At 42.8% G+C, this 19,016-nt stretch overlaps 1 protein-coding gene across 7 annotated transcripts in view; it reads left to right on the top strand.

Annotated features, from left to right (window-relative positions):
- mtor (mechanistic target of rapamycin kinase) overlaps window positions 1-18,567 on the top strand; it is a 275,568-nt gene extending 257,001 nt beyond the window's left edge. For all 7 annotated transcript variants that reach the window (XM_069919038.1, XM_069919040.1, XM_069919037.1 and 4 more), the window contains 9 exons: window positions 5,457-5,539; window positions 6,187-6,259; window positions 6,887-6,961; window positions 8,026-8,161; window positions 10,727-10,792; window positions 11,488-11,568; window positions 13,646-13,726; window positions 16,207-16,312; window positions 17,981-18,567. In XM_069919038.1, coding sequence (XP_069775139.1) covers window positions 5,457-5,539; window positions 6,187-6,259; window positions 6,887-6,961; window positions 8,026-8,161; window positions 10,727-10,792; window positions 11,488-11,568; window positions 13,646-13,726; window positions 16,207-16,312; window positions 17,981-17,996 — 717 coding nt within the window. In that variant the 3' untranslated portion in view covers window positions 17,997-18,567. The remainder of the gene's footprint in view (window positions 1-5,456; window positions 5,540-6,186; window positions 6,260-6,886; window positions 6,962-8,025; window positions 8,162-10,726; window positions 10,793-11,487; window positions 11,569-13,645; window positions 13,727-16,206; window positions 16,313-17,980) is intronic.
- The last annotated feature ends 449 nt before the right edge of the window (window positions 18,568-19,016 follow it).

Below are 19,016 nucleotides of genomic sequence, written 5' to 3'. Positions count from 1 at the left end.
AATTTTCCAATTGCATGAGAGAGTGTTGCGTAGATTGGCGAACTAATGGTAAGGTCAAGAACTTGCCTGTTATTTACCTTTTATTTTCTACAATTGTTTTTTTTGCTGGTTCCTTGAATTCTAGATAACAGGAGTTTTATAATAATAATCATATTTTTATATTAATATTTGATCTTCATCTAAATGCCCAATCTTTATAGGCAATACAATCTACCCTACCGTGGAATTGCTTCTTCATAATAGAGGATATAGTTTTTTTTTTAAACTGAATACCTTTGTGAATTCTTAACGCATCCAATGATCAATGGATAAAGGAAAATGTAAATCAGTCCCCCTTTTCAAAAAAGAAGAATCATATTCACGAAAATGTTGACAGGATTTCAAGGTTTGAGTTACAGGGAAAGGTTGTGCAGACTGGGGCTTTTTTTCTCTGGAGCGTAGAAGATTGAGGGGGGACTTGATAGAGGTGATTTAGATTTTAAAAGGGACAGACAGAGTAAATGTGGATAGGCTTTTTCAATTAAGAGTGGGGGACATTCAAACTAGAGGACATGGTTTAAGATTGAAGGGGAAAATTATAAGGGGAACATGAGGGGAAATTTCTTTACGCAAAGGGCGGTGGGGATGTGGAATGAGCTTCCGGCAGACGTGGTCGAGGCGGGATCATTGGTTACATTTAAGGATAGACTGGATAGTTCACGGAGAGGAGAGGACTGGAGGGGTATGGACCGGGTGCTGGTCAGTGGGACTAGGAGGGTGGGGATATGTTACGGCATGGACTAGTAGGGCCGAACTGGCCTGTTCTGTGCTGTAAGCGGTTATATGTTGTTACTTTTGAGGCGAATTTAAAATAAACATCAGAATTTAATGTTACGAACAACTCATGAAATTTGGGATTTTGTGGCAGCATCAGTGTGCAAATCATTCATATTATAACCAACTTACAACATTACTAAAAAAATTAATAGTGAACGAAAAGTAAGCCAGTGTCTTTGATTCATTGATTATTCAGGAATCTGATGGAAGCAGGGAAGAAGTTGTCCTTGTGCCGTTGAGTCTTTAGGCTCCTGTATCTTTTTCCCAATGGTAGTAGAGTGAAGAGGGCATGGCCTGGGTGCTGGGGGAATTTGAGGATAGAGGCTGCTTTTTTAGGACACCGCCTCATGTAGATATCCTCAGTGGAGTGAAGTCTGGTGTCTATGATGTCTGATGTGTATGATGTCGGGAGCTGAGTTAACAACCCTCTGGAGTTTGAGTTGACGCCTTCATACCAGCCAGTGATGCAACCAGCCAAGATACTCTCCATGGTACACCTGCAGAAGTTTACGAGAGTCTTCATTGACATACCGAATCTCCTCAGACACCTCACAAAGTATAACCGCTGGCGAGCCTTCTTTATGATTGCACCAACATGGAGGCTCTAGGACAGATCTTCGAAGATGTTGACACCCAGGAATTTGAAGTTCTTGACCCTCTCCACTACTGAGCCCTCGATAAGAACTGAATCGTGTTCTCCTGACTTCCTCCTGGTCCACAATCATCTCCTTGGTGCTGCTGAGCGCAAGGTTGTTGTTGTTCCACCATTCAATGAGCTGATCTCTCTCTCTCTCTCTCTCCGTAAACATTCATAATCTGAAGCTAAAGCAATGGCAAGTGAAATTCACAAGACTTTATCCAATGGAACTCTTTACTCGAGAAGTCAGATGCTGGGCAACATCAGTGTCAGCTGGATTTTCTCTTTCACAGGTTGCCTGTTGCCCACCTTCTCCTTTGACTGCAATTTTTGTTTCTCACCAAAAACTGATATATGACCCACCTAATCTTTCAACTTTGATGTCAGGTTCCACAAATGAAAACTGTCAAATGAAAATGACTCACTTGTCCTAAATTATACTGGACAACATTTTTTTTTCAAAAAGGTTGCGACCTGAAAAAAAAATTGGGGCTTATGAGATAGACAACTTCAAGGTTAACATAATTTCAGATTTACTGCATCACGTTAGGTAGTTGGAGAAACATTAAATGGACTTTTATTGAATTTAGCATGTTTAATCGCATAATGGTGCTGACAAATTGCATTAATTCAACTGACCTAAAAATGTTTTTCATTTGTACTCAGCATCTGATAACTCTTGTGTCAGTGTCTGTCAATAGCTAAATCAGCTTGCCTTGAGTATTGCAACTAATCCCCATTGAATTATTTTGGTACATTATCTTGATTTGTACAGGGCTTTTCTTCCCCCCATCGTTCCATAACCAAACACTTTTTCAGGATTGATAATTGTACAGTTGATGTCAAATGTGAACGATTTGACATCACTAGGTAAACATAAGTGCCACAAATTAGTGTGCTCATTTTATAGTACCAGTTTTGTTACACTAGGAGACTAACTCTGACTTTACTTTGTGCCTATGGCTTCCCGCTCCAGTTCCTGACCTCCCAGTTTGACTTGAACTTCATTGACTGCTGCTCTCTTCTCTTCTTTTGTCAAATTACCCATCTGCAATCTCTGCTGTTCTCTAGCTCGACAACCATGTTCTTGGCCAGACTCACTTCAACAGCCACTTTCTTTTCCTGCGACGATCCTCCACCGCCATCTTGTACCTCATGGCTTCCAGCTCCGGTTCCAGTTTGGCCCCACAAGGATCTCCAGTACCTGAACTGTGCCTGTAGTTTTTTTTAAACTTTACATGGTTATATAATGCAAAAGTAACATTACAGCATAGGATACTTTGAAAGCAAATAGTATATACTAGTGATTTCATGGACATTAAAGAAATATTGAAGATTTTAACAGATTTGGATCAACTGGGAAAGTGAGCAAATGGATTGTCAGCTGAGTTTTAACTTGGATAAGTGCGAAGCAATGCGCCATGCAAAATTAATTGAGGGCAAGGGTGTTCACTATGAATGGCAGGAGATGATTGTGGATTTCAGAAGGAAGTCAGGAGAACACAATCCAGTCCTCATTGAGGGTTCAGTAATGGAGAGGGTCAAGAACTCCAAATTACTGGGTGTCAGCATCTCCGAGGATCTGTCTTGGAGCTTTCGTGTTGATGCAATCATGAAGAAGTCTCGCCAGCGGTTATATTTTGTGAGGTGTTTGAGGAGATTCGATATGTCACCAAAGACTCTCGAAAATTTCCATGGGTGTACCTTGAAGAGCGTTCTGGCTGGTTGCATTGAAGGTGCCTAAGTTCAAGTCAAGAAAAAACTCCAGATGATTGTAAACTAGGCCTGTGACATCACAGGCATCAGATCCCATTCCATCGAGGACATTTACGAGAAGCAGTGTCTTAACAAAGCAGCCTCTATCCTTAAATACCCCCACCACCCTGGCCAGGCCCTCCTCACTCTGCCACCATCAGGAAAAAGGTACGGGAGCCTAAACATGAGCACTCAGCAGCTCAAGGACAGCTTCTTCCCCACTACTATCAGATTCCTGAATGATCAGTGAACCAAAGATACTGCCTCACTTTGACTGTTTTTAAATTTATTTTTGTAAAGTGGCTTATATGAATGTTTGCACAACGAGGCAGCAACAAAGCAATGAATTTCGTGACTTGTTCATGATAATAAATTCTGATTCTGAGAGCCCTGGGGGTGTAGGGTGGAGTGGTGTTGAACAGAGTTATTTTGATTTAGACATGCAGCATGGTAACAGGCCCTCTCAGCCCACAAGCCCATGCCACCCAATCAAACTGCAACCCCGGCATGTTTGGAGCAGCGGGAGGAAACCAGGGGCTCTGGAGAAACCCTCACTGACTCGGGAGGGGGAAAACGCACAAACTCCTCCGGAATTCGAACAAGATGTTGATTAGGCCAATTCTAGTCACCTGGCTGAAGGAATGATGGCTACTAAGCTAGAAAAGGTACAGAAAAGATTGTTGGTGTAATCAGGGTTGACTAGATAGGCTGAGGCTGTCTTTGCAGCAATAAAGGCTGAGGACATGATAGAGGTACATATAATTATGAGAGGCAAAGACAGGATGGATAGCCAGTGCACGTTTCCCAAGACAGAGGTGTCTAAATCTAGAGGACACCGTTTAAGGTGAGAGGGAGAGGAGCTTTAAAGGATATCTGAGAGATATGTTGGAAGAGATACAGAGAGAGTGGCTCAATGGCTATTTCAAGAGTCTGATAACAGCAGGAATGTATCTGTCCTTGAATCTGAGGTTGGATGGTCTCACTCTTGTGATTCCTCTTTCAGAGTGTGGGATGAATCTTTTAATCTGTTGGCAGCACAAGGTGGAGATGGAGGAGAAGGGTGTGTGAGTTGCTGGGAGCTGCATTCACAACTCAATGGTTTCTTGCAGTCTTGGGCAGAGCAATTCCCATCTCATGCAGTGATGCACTCCAACGGAATATGTTAAATGGTGCATTTGTCGAAGGTATGCTTTCTTGCTCATTATGTTGACATTACGAGGCTGGAGATTTAAAGCTGTCTACTCTGCACCTCAGCACCGTTGATGTGGACCAGGGAGTGAGCTCCACCTGTTTTCCAGAAATCTAGAACCAGTTCCTTGGCCTTGTTGACATTGATGGAGAAATGGTTGTCCTGGCACTTAAGCCACTATTCCCTCTATCTCTTTTCTGTACGTCATTGTCAGAGGTTCTGCCAGTACAGATGGTGTCATCTGCTAATGTATAGATGGCATTGGAATGGTGTTTGGCCACACAGTCATGGGTACACACAGAGTACAGTAGGGGACTGAGTACAAAGCCAAAGTGTTGAGGATGATCATGGAGGAAACTGTCAGGAATCTTCATTGATTGCAGACTGGAGGACATGGATCTCTTGCAGAGGGGTGGTGAGGCCAAGGTCATGGAGTTTGGGGATGTGTTTATTTAGCACTGTTGTGTTGAAGGAAGAACTGTAGTCAATGAATAGTAGTCTAACTATGTCCTTGTGGTCCATATGTTTCAGGGCTTGGAATCAATGGGTGTAATGGTTGAAATAGATGTGATGGAGTGAAGGGCTTGTTCCTGTGATGTATAACTGTATACCTCTATCATGCAACACAACGAACATCTGCCTGGACAAAGCACTCCATTCGAATTGCCCACTACCTCTGGAAACTGAGCTGTAGAAATGATTCCTTGATGTTTGCAGAGTACAACACATGCTGTTCCCTCTGTTTCCATTGCTGCCTGTGTGCCTTCAGAACTTTTTCATTGATGTCTCAAGGTTCTTCTCAGAGTAAATATTGGGGATGAATTGCACCTGGTTGGCATAGATTATGAATTATGTATGGTAAAGATAACTGAAGTTTGGTCTGAACTTGCTTCTCATTTTTTTTTTATGGAGAATCATGGAATATACTAAAAACCAAGTGCACGGTCTTGAATATTTACGATTTCAAATAAGCGTGGCTGCTCCAAATCCTTTTGTAAATTTCATTCACTTGCTTGTGAGGAGTTGATAAACGTTTTTCTGTGTTCTGGCACTCCGAAGGTGTGGTTTGACCGAAGGACCAATTACACACGTTCATTAGCTGTGATGTCAATGGTGGGCTACATTCTCGGGCTAGGAGACAGGTAAGAGGTTCCAATTGTCCACCCTACTTAATCCAATTGCCTTTGGAGTTACCATCATAATACCAAGCAAGGGTAGAGATTAGACCTGCAATTTTTATCAATCCCAAATTGTTCTTCTGATTATGCCACATTTAGTGAGAGGAAGAGGAACACTGGCTACCCCTGCTTTTATTTTTAATTTTGGAGATGCAGATACTACATGAAGCAGGCCAAGACTGCGCCGCTCAAATGCACCGATTAACCTACAAACCCTGTTCATTTTTGGAGGGTGGGAGGAAACTGGAGCACCCAGGGGACACTCACCGAGACACTGGGAGAACATACAAACTCCTTTCAGAAGATTGCCAGATTCTAACCCGGATCGAGAAGCGTGCATGCTAAAAGAGCCACTGGTTTCCTGGCCTATAGGGTGGATCCCTTTTGAGGAAATTGGGATGCGAGAAATAAATGCTCAATCATCCTGTTCATTCATCTATTCTCTGATCTCGTGTTTGATAATCCTTGTACATTGTAAAACCTGATGAAATCTGCTGCCGTGGTTTGTTGCTCCAGATTCCAGCATCCATGGTGTGACTCTGTTTGAATCCATTGCTGTTTTCCCCAGGAAATCTAACAGAACCTGTATGTTTTCCTTTTTTTTTTCACAGACATCCATCAAACCTGATGTTGGATAGGCTAAGTGGAAAAATCTTACACATCGACTTTGGTGATTGTTTTGAAGTAGGTTATTTTTTTCTGGGAGCAGGCTATTATACCCCCATTATGAGGGGGCGTCAAATACAAATTGAGTGTGGTATTTTCTAAAGCAGTGCAAAGTCAGTTCAACGAGAGCCTTGTGACTAGAATAATCGTTGTACTTTCATCCGATCTGATCTCAGATGGCCATGTGTCAAAGAGCAATCGCGGAATGGTCTCCAACAGGATTTCCCCGAGTGTTGCACGGGAAAAGTGGGATCATCCCTGAGCTGCAGTTCGCAAAAATTCTGGAGCGACTCAGCAGGTCACACTGCATCGGTGTGAAGTTAGAGGCAGTTAAAGTTTTTGGCCCTGAGCCCTCCTTTGGGGCTGACTTTTACTTCCTGTCGATGCTGCGTGACCTGCTGAGTTGCTCCAACACCTTTGGGTGCTGCTCTGGGTATTTTCTAGTTTACCTCCCTGACCTGTCCTGACGGGACAAATTGCAATGGATGTGGATGTACCAACTGAATAATGATACCTACCAGTGAGTGGGAGAACGGAGCAAGGGTCAGTTATCTAACAATAGGAAACCGATCGAGGCAAACAGGGAAAAGGATGAATCTTGTCAGTTTTCACCAGTGCATCATTTCAGTGTTCATCTTTTCACAGGTTGCAATGACCAGGGAGAAATTCCCAGAGAAGATTCCATTCAGACTGACCAGGATGCTAACCAATGCCATGGAGGTATGGCCATTCCTTTGTTATCTAGAACAGCCATTGCTTTTGCCTTTGTCCCTCTTAGGACTCTGTTCAGAGTTTATGCCCCCCCCCCACCCCCCCATTTGCTGTGAAGCAGTCAAATTTAGTTGTCTTCTACCATACTTCTCCCCTACCGACTACATAAAAATATTTTATGATCCCCCAGGGGCCAGCTTTTGAGAATGGCTGTTCTCGAACTGAGATGTGTTCTGATAACATAGATTCCTGTATTGTATTTATCAGCTGATGTCCTTCAGCACTGCCTGCCATCTGGAACACGGTTGTATAGTTGGTGACCTAATCAAACTTTACTTCACTGCTACCCCGCTCTTGTGTGGGACAAATCTGTCAGCGATCCCTCTGATCAAGGGCTAGCTTCCTCCTGTACTGTTTTTGTAATTTATTCAGTTTTAGTTTTCAAGAAGTGGATGCATGCAAATCTTTTTCCCCAATAGAAAAATCCTGTAATGCCTGAGGTGTTATCTTTAATGCAGAACTACAACTAAGAACTGGTCTGCACCTCAAGGTGAGCATCATGGATCACTCTCATCAGAGAGCAGGAAAACCTCCCAACCTCGCAAACAACATTATAACCGAGTTATTATTTCATTGTTAAATGTGGTATCCAGTCAGGTACAAACTTTGACAGAGGCATTTAAAATTATGAGGGGGTGCAGATAGACTCCTTGAGGACTGGCTTTTCCCATTGTGAGTGGGATAGATTTAAACGAGAGGTCATGGATTGTGATTGAAGGAGGAAAAGTATAGGGGAAACGTGAGGGGGAATTTATTCACTCAGAGTGAAGGGAGTGTGGAATGAGCTTCTGGCCAAAGTGGTAGATGCGGGCTTGAGTTTTTTTAAATTATTGAAGGAAAAATTGGATAGGTGTATGGAAGGTTATGAGCTGGGTGGGGAGTCAATGGGACGAGATGGGAGAAGGTGTTTGGCATGGACTAGGTAAGGGCCGACTGGCCTGTTTCTGCGCTGTAATTGTTATATGATTTGTACCTCATTCCACCTCCTTTATCCACTTGTTGCTACTCCTCAGGTAACCGGGTTGGATGGGAACTATCGAATTACATGCCACACGGTGATGGAAGTGCTTCGAGAGCACAGGGACAGTGTCATGGCTGTGCTTGAGGCCTTTGTATATGACCCATTGTTAAACTGGAGGCTCATGGACAGTGAGTATTCAAGGAGTTTTGGAGCATTATAATAAAGCATTCCAAAATGGAATAACTACACTGCAGTTTCAAAGCAAAAAGCACAACTTTGAACTAATACCTTGATAGTTTTAATCAACACAAATAAAAATTGGAAGGCAAGTGAAAATAATGGACAGGAAGTCTCCTATAATCCAGCACCTTCAGGTTTTAGATGCTGCTAGATTGGGTTATCTTCAGGATTATTAAATGTTAATATCCAGCCCACTTTCAAACCACTTTTTTAGTTGTTAATCGGTAATAAATGTACATTTAAAGGGATTGTGGGAAATGGGGCCCTGGTGAGCAAGGATATCCAAACAACTGGGTAGTGGATTATTGGAGATTTTGTGAAGAATTTATGAAAAATAATTTTATACTTTGCTTTTTTTTTGAAGTATGTCTCTTAAGAGAAGTACAGTTTTTATAAAAGTAGTGCTCTTCATTCGATTGTGCTTTAGTTATGGCTTAGAACTTCATTACAATTGTATGTCATCAGACAAAGGGGCATTCCCCCAACTAAGAATAGTTCCCTCATTCCCTTTGATCACAAAGCAAGAAGCTATGAGGTGCCTGCTTTATTTTTGAGTGAGCAGGAAATCACTGAGAGCATCTCCAGGATTTCATACTTAACTGTATAAATGTAGACTTCTGAAGGTGCTCAGGGTTTTATGATTTAATGAACTTGAACTGAACGATCAACTGCAAAGTCCGCCAAAACTGCTCCAGAGCTTCTGAAATCCAAGTCGAGTGATTCGTGAGATTGCTAGAAGGAAGTTACTGTGGAGTTGTAAAGGGGTGTTGAAAAAGCAGGAGCCTTTCATCAGGATTCAGGCATTGCAGTCTTTTCAAGTGAGGCAGCATTTTACTTGTGAATCTGCAGGGGTCATCTACTGCATCCGGTGCTCTGCTTCAGAGAGACTGGGCGCAAACTAGAAGATTGCTTCGTTGAGCACCTTGGCTCTCCACTGCAATCGTGTGGATCTCCCAGTGGCAATTCACTCCATCCCATTCCCTTTGCTGACATGTCTGTCCATGGTCTCATGCACCGCCAGACTGAGATCATCCGCAAATTGGAGGAACAGTGTCATCTTCTGACTGGCACCCTCTAACTTGATGGCATTAGCATTTACTTCTCTGGTTTTGTTATGAACCCCCCCCCTCCCTTTCTTTCCCCTAAATCATCTCTCTCTCTCTCTCTCTCTCTCTCTCTCTCTCTCTCTCTCTCCTCTCTCTCTCTCTCTCTCTCTCTCTCTCTCTCTCTTCCCCCCCCCCCCCCACCTTTCCCCTCTATCTCCTTTCACAAAGTCAAAATAAATTCTGACCTTTTATCATATCCAATTAACACCTTTTAGCTGTTGGTCTAGACCTTTTTCATCCTTCCCCTTTTCTCTCTAGTCTTTGATTAAGATGCCGGTCTGCTTTTTGCTGATACCTTGAAGAAGAGCTCAGATGGACACTGCAAGAGCTGCTGAGTTCTTCCAGGATTTATATGTGTTTTATTACAGCACAGTTGGTGGCAGCTGGATGTAATTGCAGTGTATCAAGTTCTGCAGATTATTCTGCATCTTCTTTTGTACATCTCCCTCTCTCCTGATACCTTTGATTTTTATTTTCTGGTATGACATGACGGGAGCATACTCATTCAAATGATATCACTGGTCATCGAATCTCTTTTTGAAAAGGTATGCTTCCTGAAAAGACATTGGGGATTAAGATAGCTGAACACAAAGATAATTTCAGACTGTCTCTATCATGTCAGAAGTTGGAGAAACATTAAATTAACTTTTATGGCATTTTGAATGTTTAATTGCATAATGACGCTGACACATTGCATTAGTTCAACTGACTTAAAAATGTTTTGCCGCTGATTTTCATTTGTACTCAGCATCTGATGCCAAACAATAGTCGGCCAGCACCAATGGTTTCCAGTTGCCCTGATACCCCTTTTCCATAGTCTCAATGTCACTGATGGCACCAAGATCAGCAGGGAAGAAGTCCAAGTGTGAATGCAGAAAATGAATTTTCATTGACATGACTTTGGATACTTGATGTTGTCTTAAAATATGACAGGAAATCACAAAAATAGGTTGTATCTATTTGGTTAGAAATTTTTAAGGTGATTTCTGTAGCAGCCCAAAATCCATAAAATACAAATGATGTCCAGTGTATTTAGTGCGTCTGGATCGAGGTCTTTTCAAGGAAACTGGCAACCATCTTGTCTGTCCATCAAGTCCAGAATATTCAAAAGATACCACTCCCCCTTCGATCCAAGATGCTCAATCTAGTTAAAGCAACTTTGCCTGTACATGTACTGGATTCAAAAAAATGTAGATACTTTTTTTGACATAAATAGTGAAAGCAGCTACTTTTGGTCTCCCACTAAAGTGTCCATTGAACCACAATGTGCTTCAGAAGTACTTTACAGAATTAGTTTTCAAAGCAGGCGCAGCGACGAGTGGAGTCTGAAAGTTTTAAACTAAAGTGTTCATGGATTTGTTTTCTGCACAACTGCAGATGACGCTAACATGTGTGTCCTTTCTCCAGCAAATGTTAAAGGTAACAAGCGTTCCAGGACAAGAACAGATTCCTACTCAACCAGTCAGACAGTTGGTGAGTATCCTCATTTCCTGATCGTCTGTGGAGATTTTTTTTTTACAATTTAGACATACAGCATGATAACGGGCCCATGCCACCCAATTACACCCAATTGATCTCCAACCCCTGTAGATTTTGAAGGGTGGGAGGAAACCAAAGCGCTCGGAGGAAACCTTTGCAGACACGGGGAGAACGTACAAACTCCTTTCAGACAGTTTGGAATTCGAACCATGGCCCCAGTCACTGGCACTATAACAGTGTAGCACTAACCCCTATGACCTGTGCAAGTTCAGCACCACTGGGAATGATGGATATCGGGGTGAGGTATGTTGTGGCGGTGCTGGTAGGATAAGGAACGAGGGAAGAGAGGTCCTGCTTTCACATCTCAAGAGGATATTGACATTTTATTGGTTTAGGCCTCAGAAATAGCAATGATCTCCATCCATTGGACTTCATCCAAGCAGTCGCAGCTGTCCACGAGCCCACGCTGTGGTGTAGTTAGGTTGTGGTGTGCTGTTGCTATTTTGCAAAGTATTTGACATCATATATCGATCATAGCTGAATAATTCTGAAAAAAAATCCAAAGTCGAAATGGTAGTCACTTTTCCCCAGACGCTGTCGAATTGCATTGATGAGCATTATTTTTATTTTAGATTTTCTCCACAAATAACCTGCTTATTTTTTTTTTTCCATTGAATTTTGTGTTTCAGAATTGATGGATGGGGTGGAACTTGGAGAAACAGCACACAAAAAAACAGGAACCACTGTTCCTGAATCCATCCATTCGTTCAGTGAGTTTCCTTAGTTATGAATTAGTGTTATGAATAGTTCTTAAAGATTAAATCTTTTCTCTCTCTCTAGAAATGTTGCCTGGCTGGCTAAGTATTTCCTGCATTTGCTGCTTTAATAATTCAAATAGATATTCTTGTATGATTTTTTTTTGATTTGTAATCAAAGGCGTTTTGGTTGATTCAAACCTGAAAGCTGAATACAGGGTTAATGATCGAATACCTAACAGTGTGAAGGAACAGAGGGAGATGGGATCCAAATCCTATATCTCTAAAGTTACTGTGCAGGTTTATAGGATAGCTAAGAAGGCCTGTGGGATGCTGGGTTTTGTGAGTCGGGAAATTGAGTTCAAGAGTCGAGAAGTCACGTTGCATACAAACCTCTGGTGAGACCGCACTTGAGTATTGTGTTCGGCTCTGGTCACCTCATAGAGGAAGGATGTGGAGAGGGTGCAGAGGGGAGCTACCAGGACGTTGCCTCGATTGGAAAACAAGTCTTATGAAGCAAGGTTAGTAGAGGTAGGACTTTTCTCTTGGGAGTAAAGAAGGATGAGAAGTGACTTAATAGAGGTCTACAAGATTATGAGAAGCTTGGAGAGGGTAAACAGCCAGCATTCTTTTTTCCCAGGTCAAGAGGGCTTCTGTACAAAGTGAAGGGAGATAAGTTTCGGGGAAAGTCCGGGAATATTTTCTTTACACAGAGTTGTGGCTGTCTGGAATGCCTTACCAGGGATGGTGGTGGAGGCAGAAACATTGGGGGCCTTTGTGACTACATGGTGAAAGTAACATAGAGGGTTATGTGATAGGAAGGGTTTAGTATTTTTTGATAGGAATATATAGGTCGGTACAACATTGAGGCTCGAAGGGCCTGTACTGTGGTGTAATATTCTATGTTCAACGTCTGAGTAACTTCTTTGTGCAATGTGAGGGCTTAATAAAGCAGGTTGCAGATATGACATCAACTGTCTAGTTGACAGTTTTAGTCCGCTGGAAATGCATGCATTCAGGTCGGATGGATGGGGAAAGTGGCAGTGTACTCTAACCCAGAGAAGTTTATTTGAAGACACTGAAATTAAAAGGTGAAATACTGGAATAACCAAAAGACGGGCAGCGTCTGTGGGGAGAACAGCAGTCAACATTTCAGAGCAAAGTTTTCTATGAAGTCTTTGGTTTGAAAATGTTCCCCTTAATGTGCCCAGTAGGATCATTTTATTTGAAACATTACCAACTTGGACCCTTTAAGGAGCCTTTTATAATTAAAAAAAAAAACACGCCCTTCTGGAACTCAAGTCCCCCCAAGTAATCAAGACGTGAGTGTGGAAAGAAGTACATTAATTTTGTACTTTCTGAAACACCCTTCAGTCATTCCAGTACTCAAAAGTGGTGGAGAAATTCAGCAGATCATGAAGTGTCCATCGAAAGCAAAAGGGGCTAAGAGTGCAGACTTGCAGGTGATGGTGGGGGGGATTCAGATATATTTTCGCCCCCACTCCCCCTCCCCACCTCAAAGCAAAAGACTCTGCAATTCCCCTGATTCATTCCTCTCAGGATTTTGTGCACCTCTATGAGAACACTGCTCCTGCACTCCAAGGAATAAAGCCCCAACCTCTGCTTCAGGCCCCCCAAGTCCTGGCAACATATTTTGAAATCTTCTCTTATCCTCACCAGCTTGACAACATCTACCCTGCAGCATGGTGACCAGAACTGAGTACAGTGCTCCAAATGGGGCATCACCAACTGCAGCATGACCTCCCCAGCTCCTGTACCCAACACCGATGATGATCAATGTACTGAAAGCTTTTTGGACCACCCTATCTATTTTTTATGAGAACAAAGTGCAGGATATAGAGAAAAGTAGACTTAACCAGTGCAAGGGCATCTTTTACGAATAAGAAGTTAATTTAAGAGAACTTGGAGAGAATAGGTTGCAGGGGAATTTTGGGGGGAATCACAACCGTCATCAGCTCAACAGGCCACAGTGATCTCCTTCCATGTCACAATACAGAAACACTTAGCACCCAATGAAGCCTGTCACAGTTGTCCATATTCTTCTGGGTTTAATCACTGCCTTTTCTTTTAGTTGGAGATGGTTTGGTGCAGCCCGAGGCTCTGAACAAAAAGGCAATTCAAATCATCAATCGAGTTCGAGACAAGCTCACAGGTGAGATTCCCCACTGATATTTTGTAAGGTCTTCCTACTGATTTGTAATTTCATGGGCTATTTTAAATGTATTTTATGACAATTTATATGTGTTTAACACAATCCTGAAAATTGTAATGCAGATGTTCTATAGAAAGGGAATGATTTGTGTTCATGTTTAGCATCTACTACCATAATTCAAGTTTATTATTGTCTGGACGAAGTAGCGTTCCACCATTCTCAGTGCAAAACATGCAAATACACATCCATATCACATGTATTTACAAATTATTCACATGCAATGCATATATAACAATAAATAAATATTGTTTAATAAATAGTAGAGTCGGAGGGTCAGGGTGAGCAGTTCCTTTGGTCGTTCAGCATTCTCGCTGCCCGTGGGAAGAAGCTGCTCCTCAGCCTGGTGGCGCTGCCTCTGATTCTCCTGGATCTCTTCCCCGACGGGAGCAGCTGAAAGATGCTGTGCGGGGCGGAAGGGGTCCTCCACGATTTTGCGACCCCTCTTCAGACAACGATCCTGCTAGATAACGTCGATGGTGGGGGGGGGGAAGGAAGAGAGACTTGGTGTGCCTCACAGCTAAAGAATTACTTTTGAAAGGCTGGCATTGTTATTATCCAGGTTACATGGTCTGATCTTATTACTTCTCAGCAAGGAAGTGCAAACAAAATGTAACCATGATCTCTCTCTATTGATGTTACTTGAGTAATAATCACCAGGCACTGTGCCATAAATCGTTCTGAACAAGAGGGCAAACTTGCTCATCGTCTCAACCAAAAGACGTTCTTTCCAGCAGCGCGGCACCCTATAATCGACCAGATCACGTACTCAGGGACGAGGTTTGAGCTGGCAACTTTGTGACTGATAGCAACCATCCAGGTTTGACGTCAGTCTGGCAATATGGACGAGCAAAATGCATCTTGAAGAAAATTCATCAACTTGGTTCCATATAGTTGTGGGGTCATAGTCACAAAGGTGTTTCGTCCCTCCAAATGAGCAGAGCCAGGGAGTCCTTCAGAAAGATGTTTGTTACTGGTCAGGGTTGATATGGTGAAAATTGTATTTTGTAAGAACTAGGAAAAATGCTTGTATCACAGAAATCAAAATAGCATTTGTGTTATAGAACCCAAACAGTTTTCTCTAACACATTCACCAAGATTCTTTTGTTTTTATTCATTTGTGTGTGTGTGTATAATATGGGAGATTTCTAGCAACAACAACATTTGTAATTGAAATGTGCCACTTCATGTAACGCTGCCACATGGAATTGCTTCCCTCTTATTAATTCAGATCTAAGAGAAGCTGTGGAAAGTATGACCAATTTGAATCAGGGACGACGATGTGATTGTGCTGGAGAAAGAAAGGAGATTCACTAGAAAGATATATGAGAACCATTGATAGGCTAGGGCTGGCAGTCATGATCTTTTTTTCCCATGATAGGGGACAAGGTTAAGGTGAGAGGAAGGGGTTTTGGAGGGTAGCTTTTTTTTTGAACAGAGTGCTTTATATGTGCCACAGAAGGAGGTGGAAACAGAAACAATTACGTCATTTACACTGACATCAAAATAGGTGCAGAACAGAAAGCTGTCGTCAAATGGGTTTAGTGGGGTTGGGCCGAAAGGTTGGCTGCAGAGCTCTGTGACTCCAGATAATTCACTCCCCATCTGTCATGAAAGCCACATTTGCAGGTATGTTCTGATATATAATCAGACTTGCAAGTACTGCTAATGTAGACTTTAAAGCATATTGTGTCTCAACTTGGAAATAATGAAAAAAAAACAGAAGTAACACTGATTCAAGCTGCAGATCCTCCCACTTTCCCCCCTCTCCCTTTCCCCCACTCCCTTTCCCCCACTCCCTTTCCCCCACTCCCTTTCCCCCACTCCCTTTCCCCCACTCCCTTTCCCCCACTCCCTTTCCCCCACTCCCTTTCCCCCACTCCCTTTCCCCCACTCCCTTTCCCCCACTCCCTTTCCCCCACTCCCTTTCCCCCACTCCCTTTCCCCCACTCCCTTTCCCCCACTCCCTTTCCCCCTCTCCCTTTCCCCTCCCACTTTCCCCCCTCTCCCTTCCCCCACTCCCTTTCCCCCTGTCCCTTTCCCCTCTCCCTTTCTCCCTCTCCCTTTCTCCCTCTCCCTTTCTCCCTCTCCCTTTCCCCCTCTCCCTTTCCCCCTCTCCCTTTCCCCCTCTCCCTTTCCTCCTCTCCCTTTCCCCGCCCTCTCCCTGTGTTCCAGTTCATGCAAGAGCTCTGTTTACAACCTGCAAGCATCAGGGCACTACTTCACATGAAGTAGATAAAGAGGAACTACTAACTTTAGTAGGCTCACGATCAAGGGGATATGAAAGGATGACGATCGACAAAAGGAAAATCAAAAATGGCATGAAAAATCACTCAAGATTTGAATAACTATATGTTGGACTATTTAACTTTGCTATTTGGTGAACAATGTTTTATCATCAAGTTGATGTGTCTCTGTTTCAGGTCGTGACTTTGCACATGATGAAACTTTAGATGTACCCACTCAGGTGGAGCTGCTAATAAAACAGGCCACATCCCACGAGAACCTCTGCCAGTGCTACATTGGATGGTGAGTCACAATATGACAAAAGATTTTATTTTCCACTTCTTGAGATTTTTCTGCAATGTTACTAACTTTTCAACTGAGGTTTAGCACAGAGCTAGAGACAGTGTTACTTAAACTTTAGGTGGGTTATAAAGCACTGGGACATTCTTACATTAACGATCTGGAAGAAGCGACAGAGTGTAGGCATAGGGTAAGATGCTTCATTGGTAGGACATAACCTCAAGGTTCAGGGAAATAGATTTAGGATGGATATGAGAAGGAACTGCTTTTACCAAAGGGTGGTGAATCTGTGCAATTTGCTGGCCATTGAAGCAGTGGAGGCAACCTCAGTAAATTAAGACAAGTTTGGATATATTTTTTATATTGTGGTGTGGGGGGGATGGGAATTAAGGGATACGGGGAAAAGGCAGGTGGTTGGAGATGATCTTATTGAATGGCGGAGCAGACTCGACAGGCCGGCAGGACTACTCCTGCTCCTATTTCTTATGCTCTTATAAAGATTAAAGCCCCAAAGGGTCTCTGGAATACAGCTGCACAATGTTATGTTGAAACATTCTGGTAAAAATCCTGCTCCCAATCACCGGTATTGTAACAGTGCGCGTGCGTGCGTGTCATCAGGTACATCACTAAGATTAATTAAGAAGAAGGGACGTCGTAAAACGAGGGTTCGTCAGTGCGCACCACAAAATTCACGCACTGATGGCACACAACATGGTATCGATTCTCCAGCAACTGGCTCGAGACCTGGAGTGGACCTCGGATTCATTCCTCGGGGGGGGGTGGGGGGAGGGGGGAGTCCTGAAAGCTCAACGTGCTGGGCTTTAACCCACCACCACCTCCCCCACTTACTGGTCAGTCGGGCCAACCCAGGTATATGACAAATGAGGGCAGGGGATTAAAGGAGCCAGTGGCAATGTGTGTGTTCTTTTAAAGGGGCCACTGGTAAGGTGAGCGCTCAGCGTAGATGGTCTTGATCTTTGATTGACAGATGTGGTGGCTTCCGATCAAGCTCCACACACTGAGTTCCTCCAGCACCTTTGTGCATTGCACTGGACCCCAATATCTGTAGATTTTCTTGTTCCCTCTATTTCTTTATCTCCCTTGCAGTTTAGATGTTTGTAAAAGGTTCTCATCTTGTTTTTAATTCATTGGTAAATCTGAAGTGTATCAGGCTCAAGCCGACCAATGAGAAAATCGATTTACAAGCTTGGACAGTCCAGAGTGTGAGAACCTTCCTGGCATCAACCGTTCTTAAGAAGTAACTCAGGCTAATTGGAACCAGCTCTGAAATAGAGCTTTAGATTGGATATGGATAAGTGTCTCATGCCTATGACGAACAAGTCACTACAAATTTGCTGGAAAGCGTTCAGCAGAGATGAATGTGGATATGTTTAAAATGAAGAGAGATGGGCAGCAAGCTTAGCATTAGCCGTTAGCAGAAAGTGAATACAGAGCCAGCAACTGGGGTTTGACTCCAGCAGCGTCTGTAAGGGGTTTGTACTTTCTCCACGTGACTGGATGGGTTTCATCCAACCTTCAAAACATATGGAGGTTGTAGGGTAATTGGGTGGCACGGGCTTGTGACCGAGTGCTCGGTCTTGTTACGATGCTGTATTTCTAAATTCTTTTTCTTAAAGGTGATTGTGTTTTTCCCCCCCCCCACCCCCTCAGGTGTCCCTTTTGGTGAAGGAATTTCAAAATGAAAGGCAAGATAACCTTGTACAGATTATATGTGATTCCTGTTAAGTAAGCCATGTTTATTAAGGCTACAAGACCTTGATGTACCTCATGTCAGAATGGACTCCGTGGACTGCAACCCACGTGCACAGGGCACCCCAGTCTGCAGAGATGGCAAATTAACAAGAGCACAGACGTTTTGTGAATTCCCTGCGTTGGGCGATGTGGCTCAGGCTAGTCCCCAAGTGTTGACATTTTAAAAGTGACTGCTGGAAGTAAACAGATATTTTAGTACCAATCCATCACACCGATAGAATAATAAATATTAAATTTCTGTGAAATACGTGTTATTTCTGGCCGATAACTCAGTAAACTATTAGTCAATAAAGATATCAAATCAAAATATTTTTTGGTGCCAAACACATTTTTTGCAACATGTTGAAGTTATCCTGTCATGTTAATGTCTTCCATTATATCATAAAATATTGAAATCTGAATTTGCAAAGATAATTTTAACTTGATATCTAGGTGGCTAAATTAAATGAATGTGTCAGAAATAAAATTCATAGTGCTTAAATTTACAGTGTCTTATCACGTTGAAGTCTCGCAACATGCTTCATGTCAAATGAATTACTTTGAAACACTTCCACTCAACTTAACATGTCTGTCAATCTGCACCCAGTTATGTTCTGTGCACAGTAGTTCGTGGAACCTGGAGCATAAAAACCAAGTGGGAAAGCTGCAAGGTGGATTTCTTGTCATTTTTTCCCTCTGTCTATCATATTGCATAGAATATAAAGCACAGAAAAAAGTTATTGACCCATGTCCATGGGCAGCACGGATGGCGTAGCAGTTAGTGCCAACAACCCAGGTTCGAATCTGCAAGGAGTTTGTACGTTCTTCCCGTGGGTTTCCTCTGGGTGCACCGGATTCTTCCCATGTCGCAAAGACTTAAAAGCACAACGCTGGAGAAACTCAGCAGGTCAAGCAGTGTAGTTTCTATAACAAAGATAAAGAAACATTACCAACG

Source organism: Narcine bancroftii, chromosome 2 (genome assembly GCF_036971445.1).
Source record: "Narcine bancroftii isolate sNarBan1 chromosome 2, sNarBan1.hap1, whole genome shotgun sequence".
Taxonomy (NCBI): Eukaryota; Metazoa; Chordata; class Chondrichthyes; order Torpediniformes; family Narcinidae; genus Narcine; species Narcine bancroftii.
Note: the sequence above shows the minus strand (reverse complement) of the source record. Positions and strands in the feature narration are given on the sequence as shown.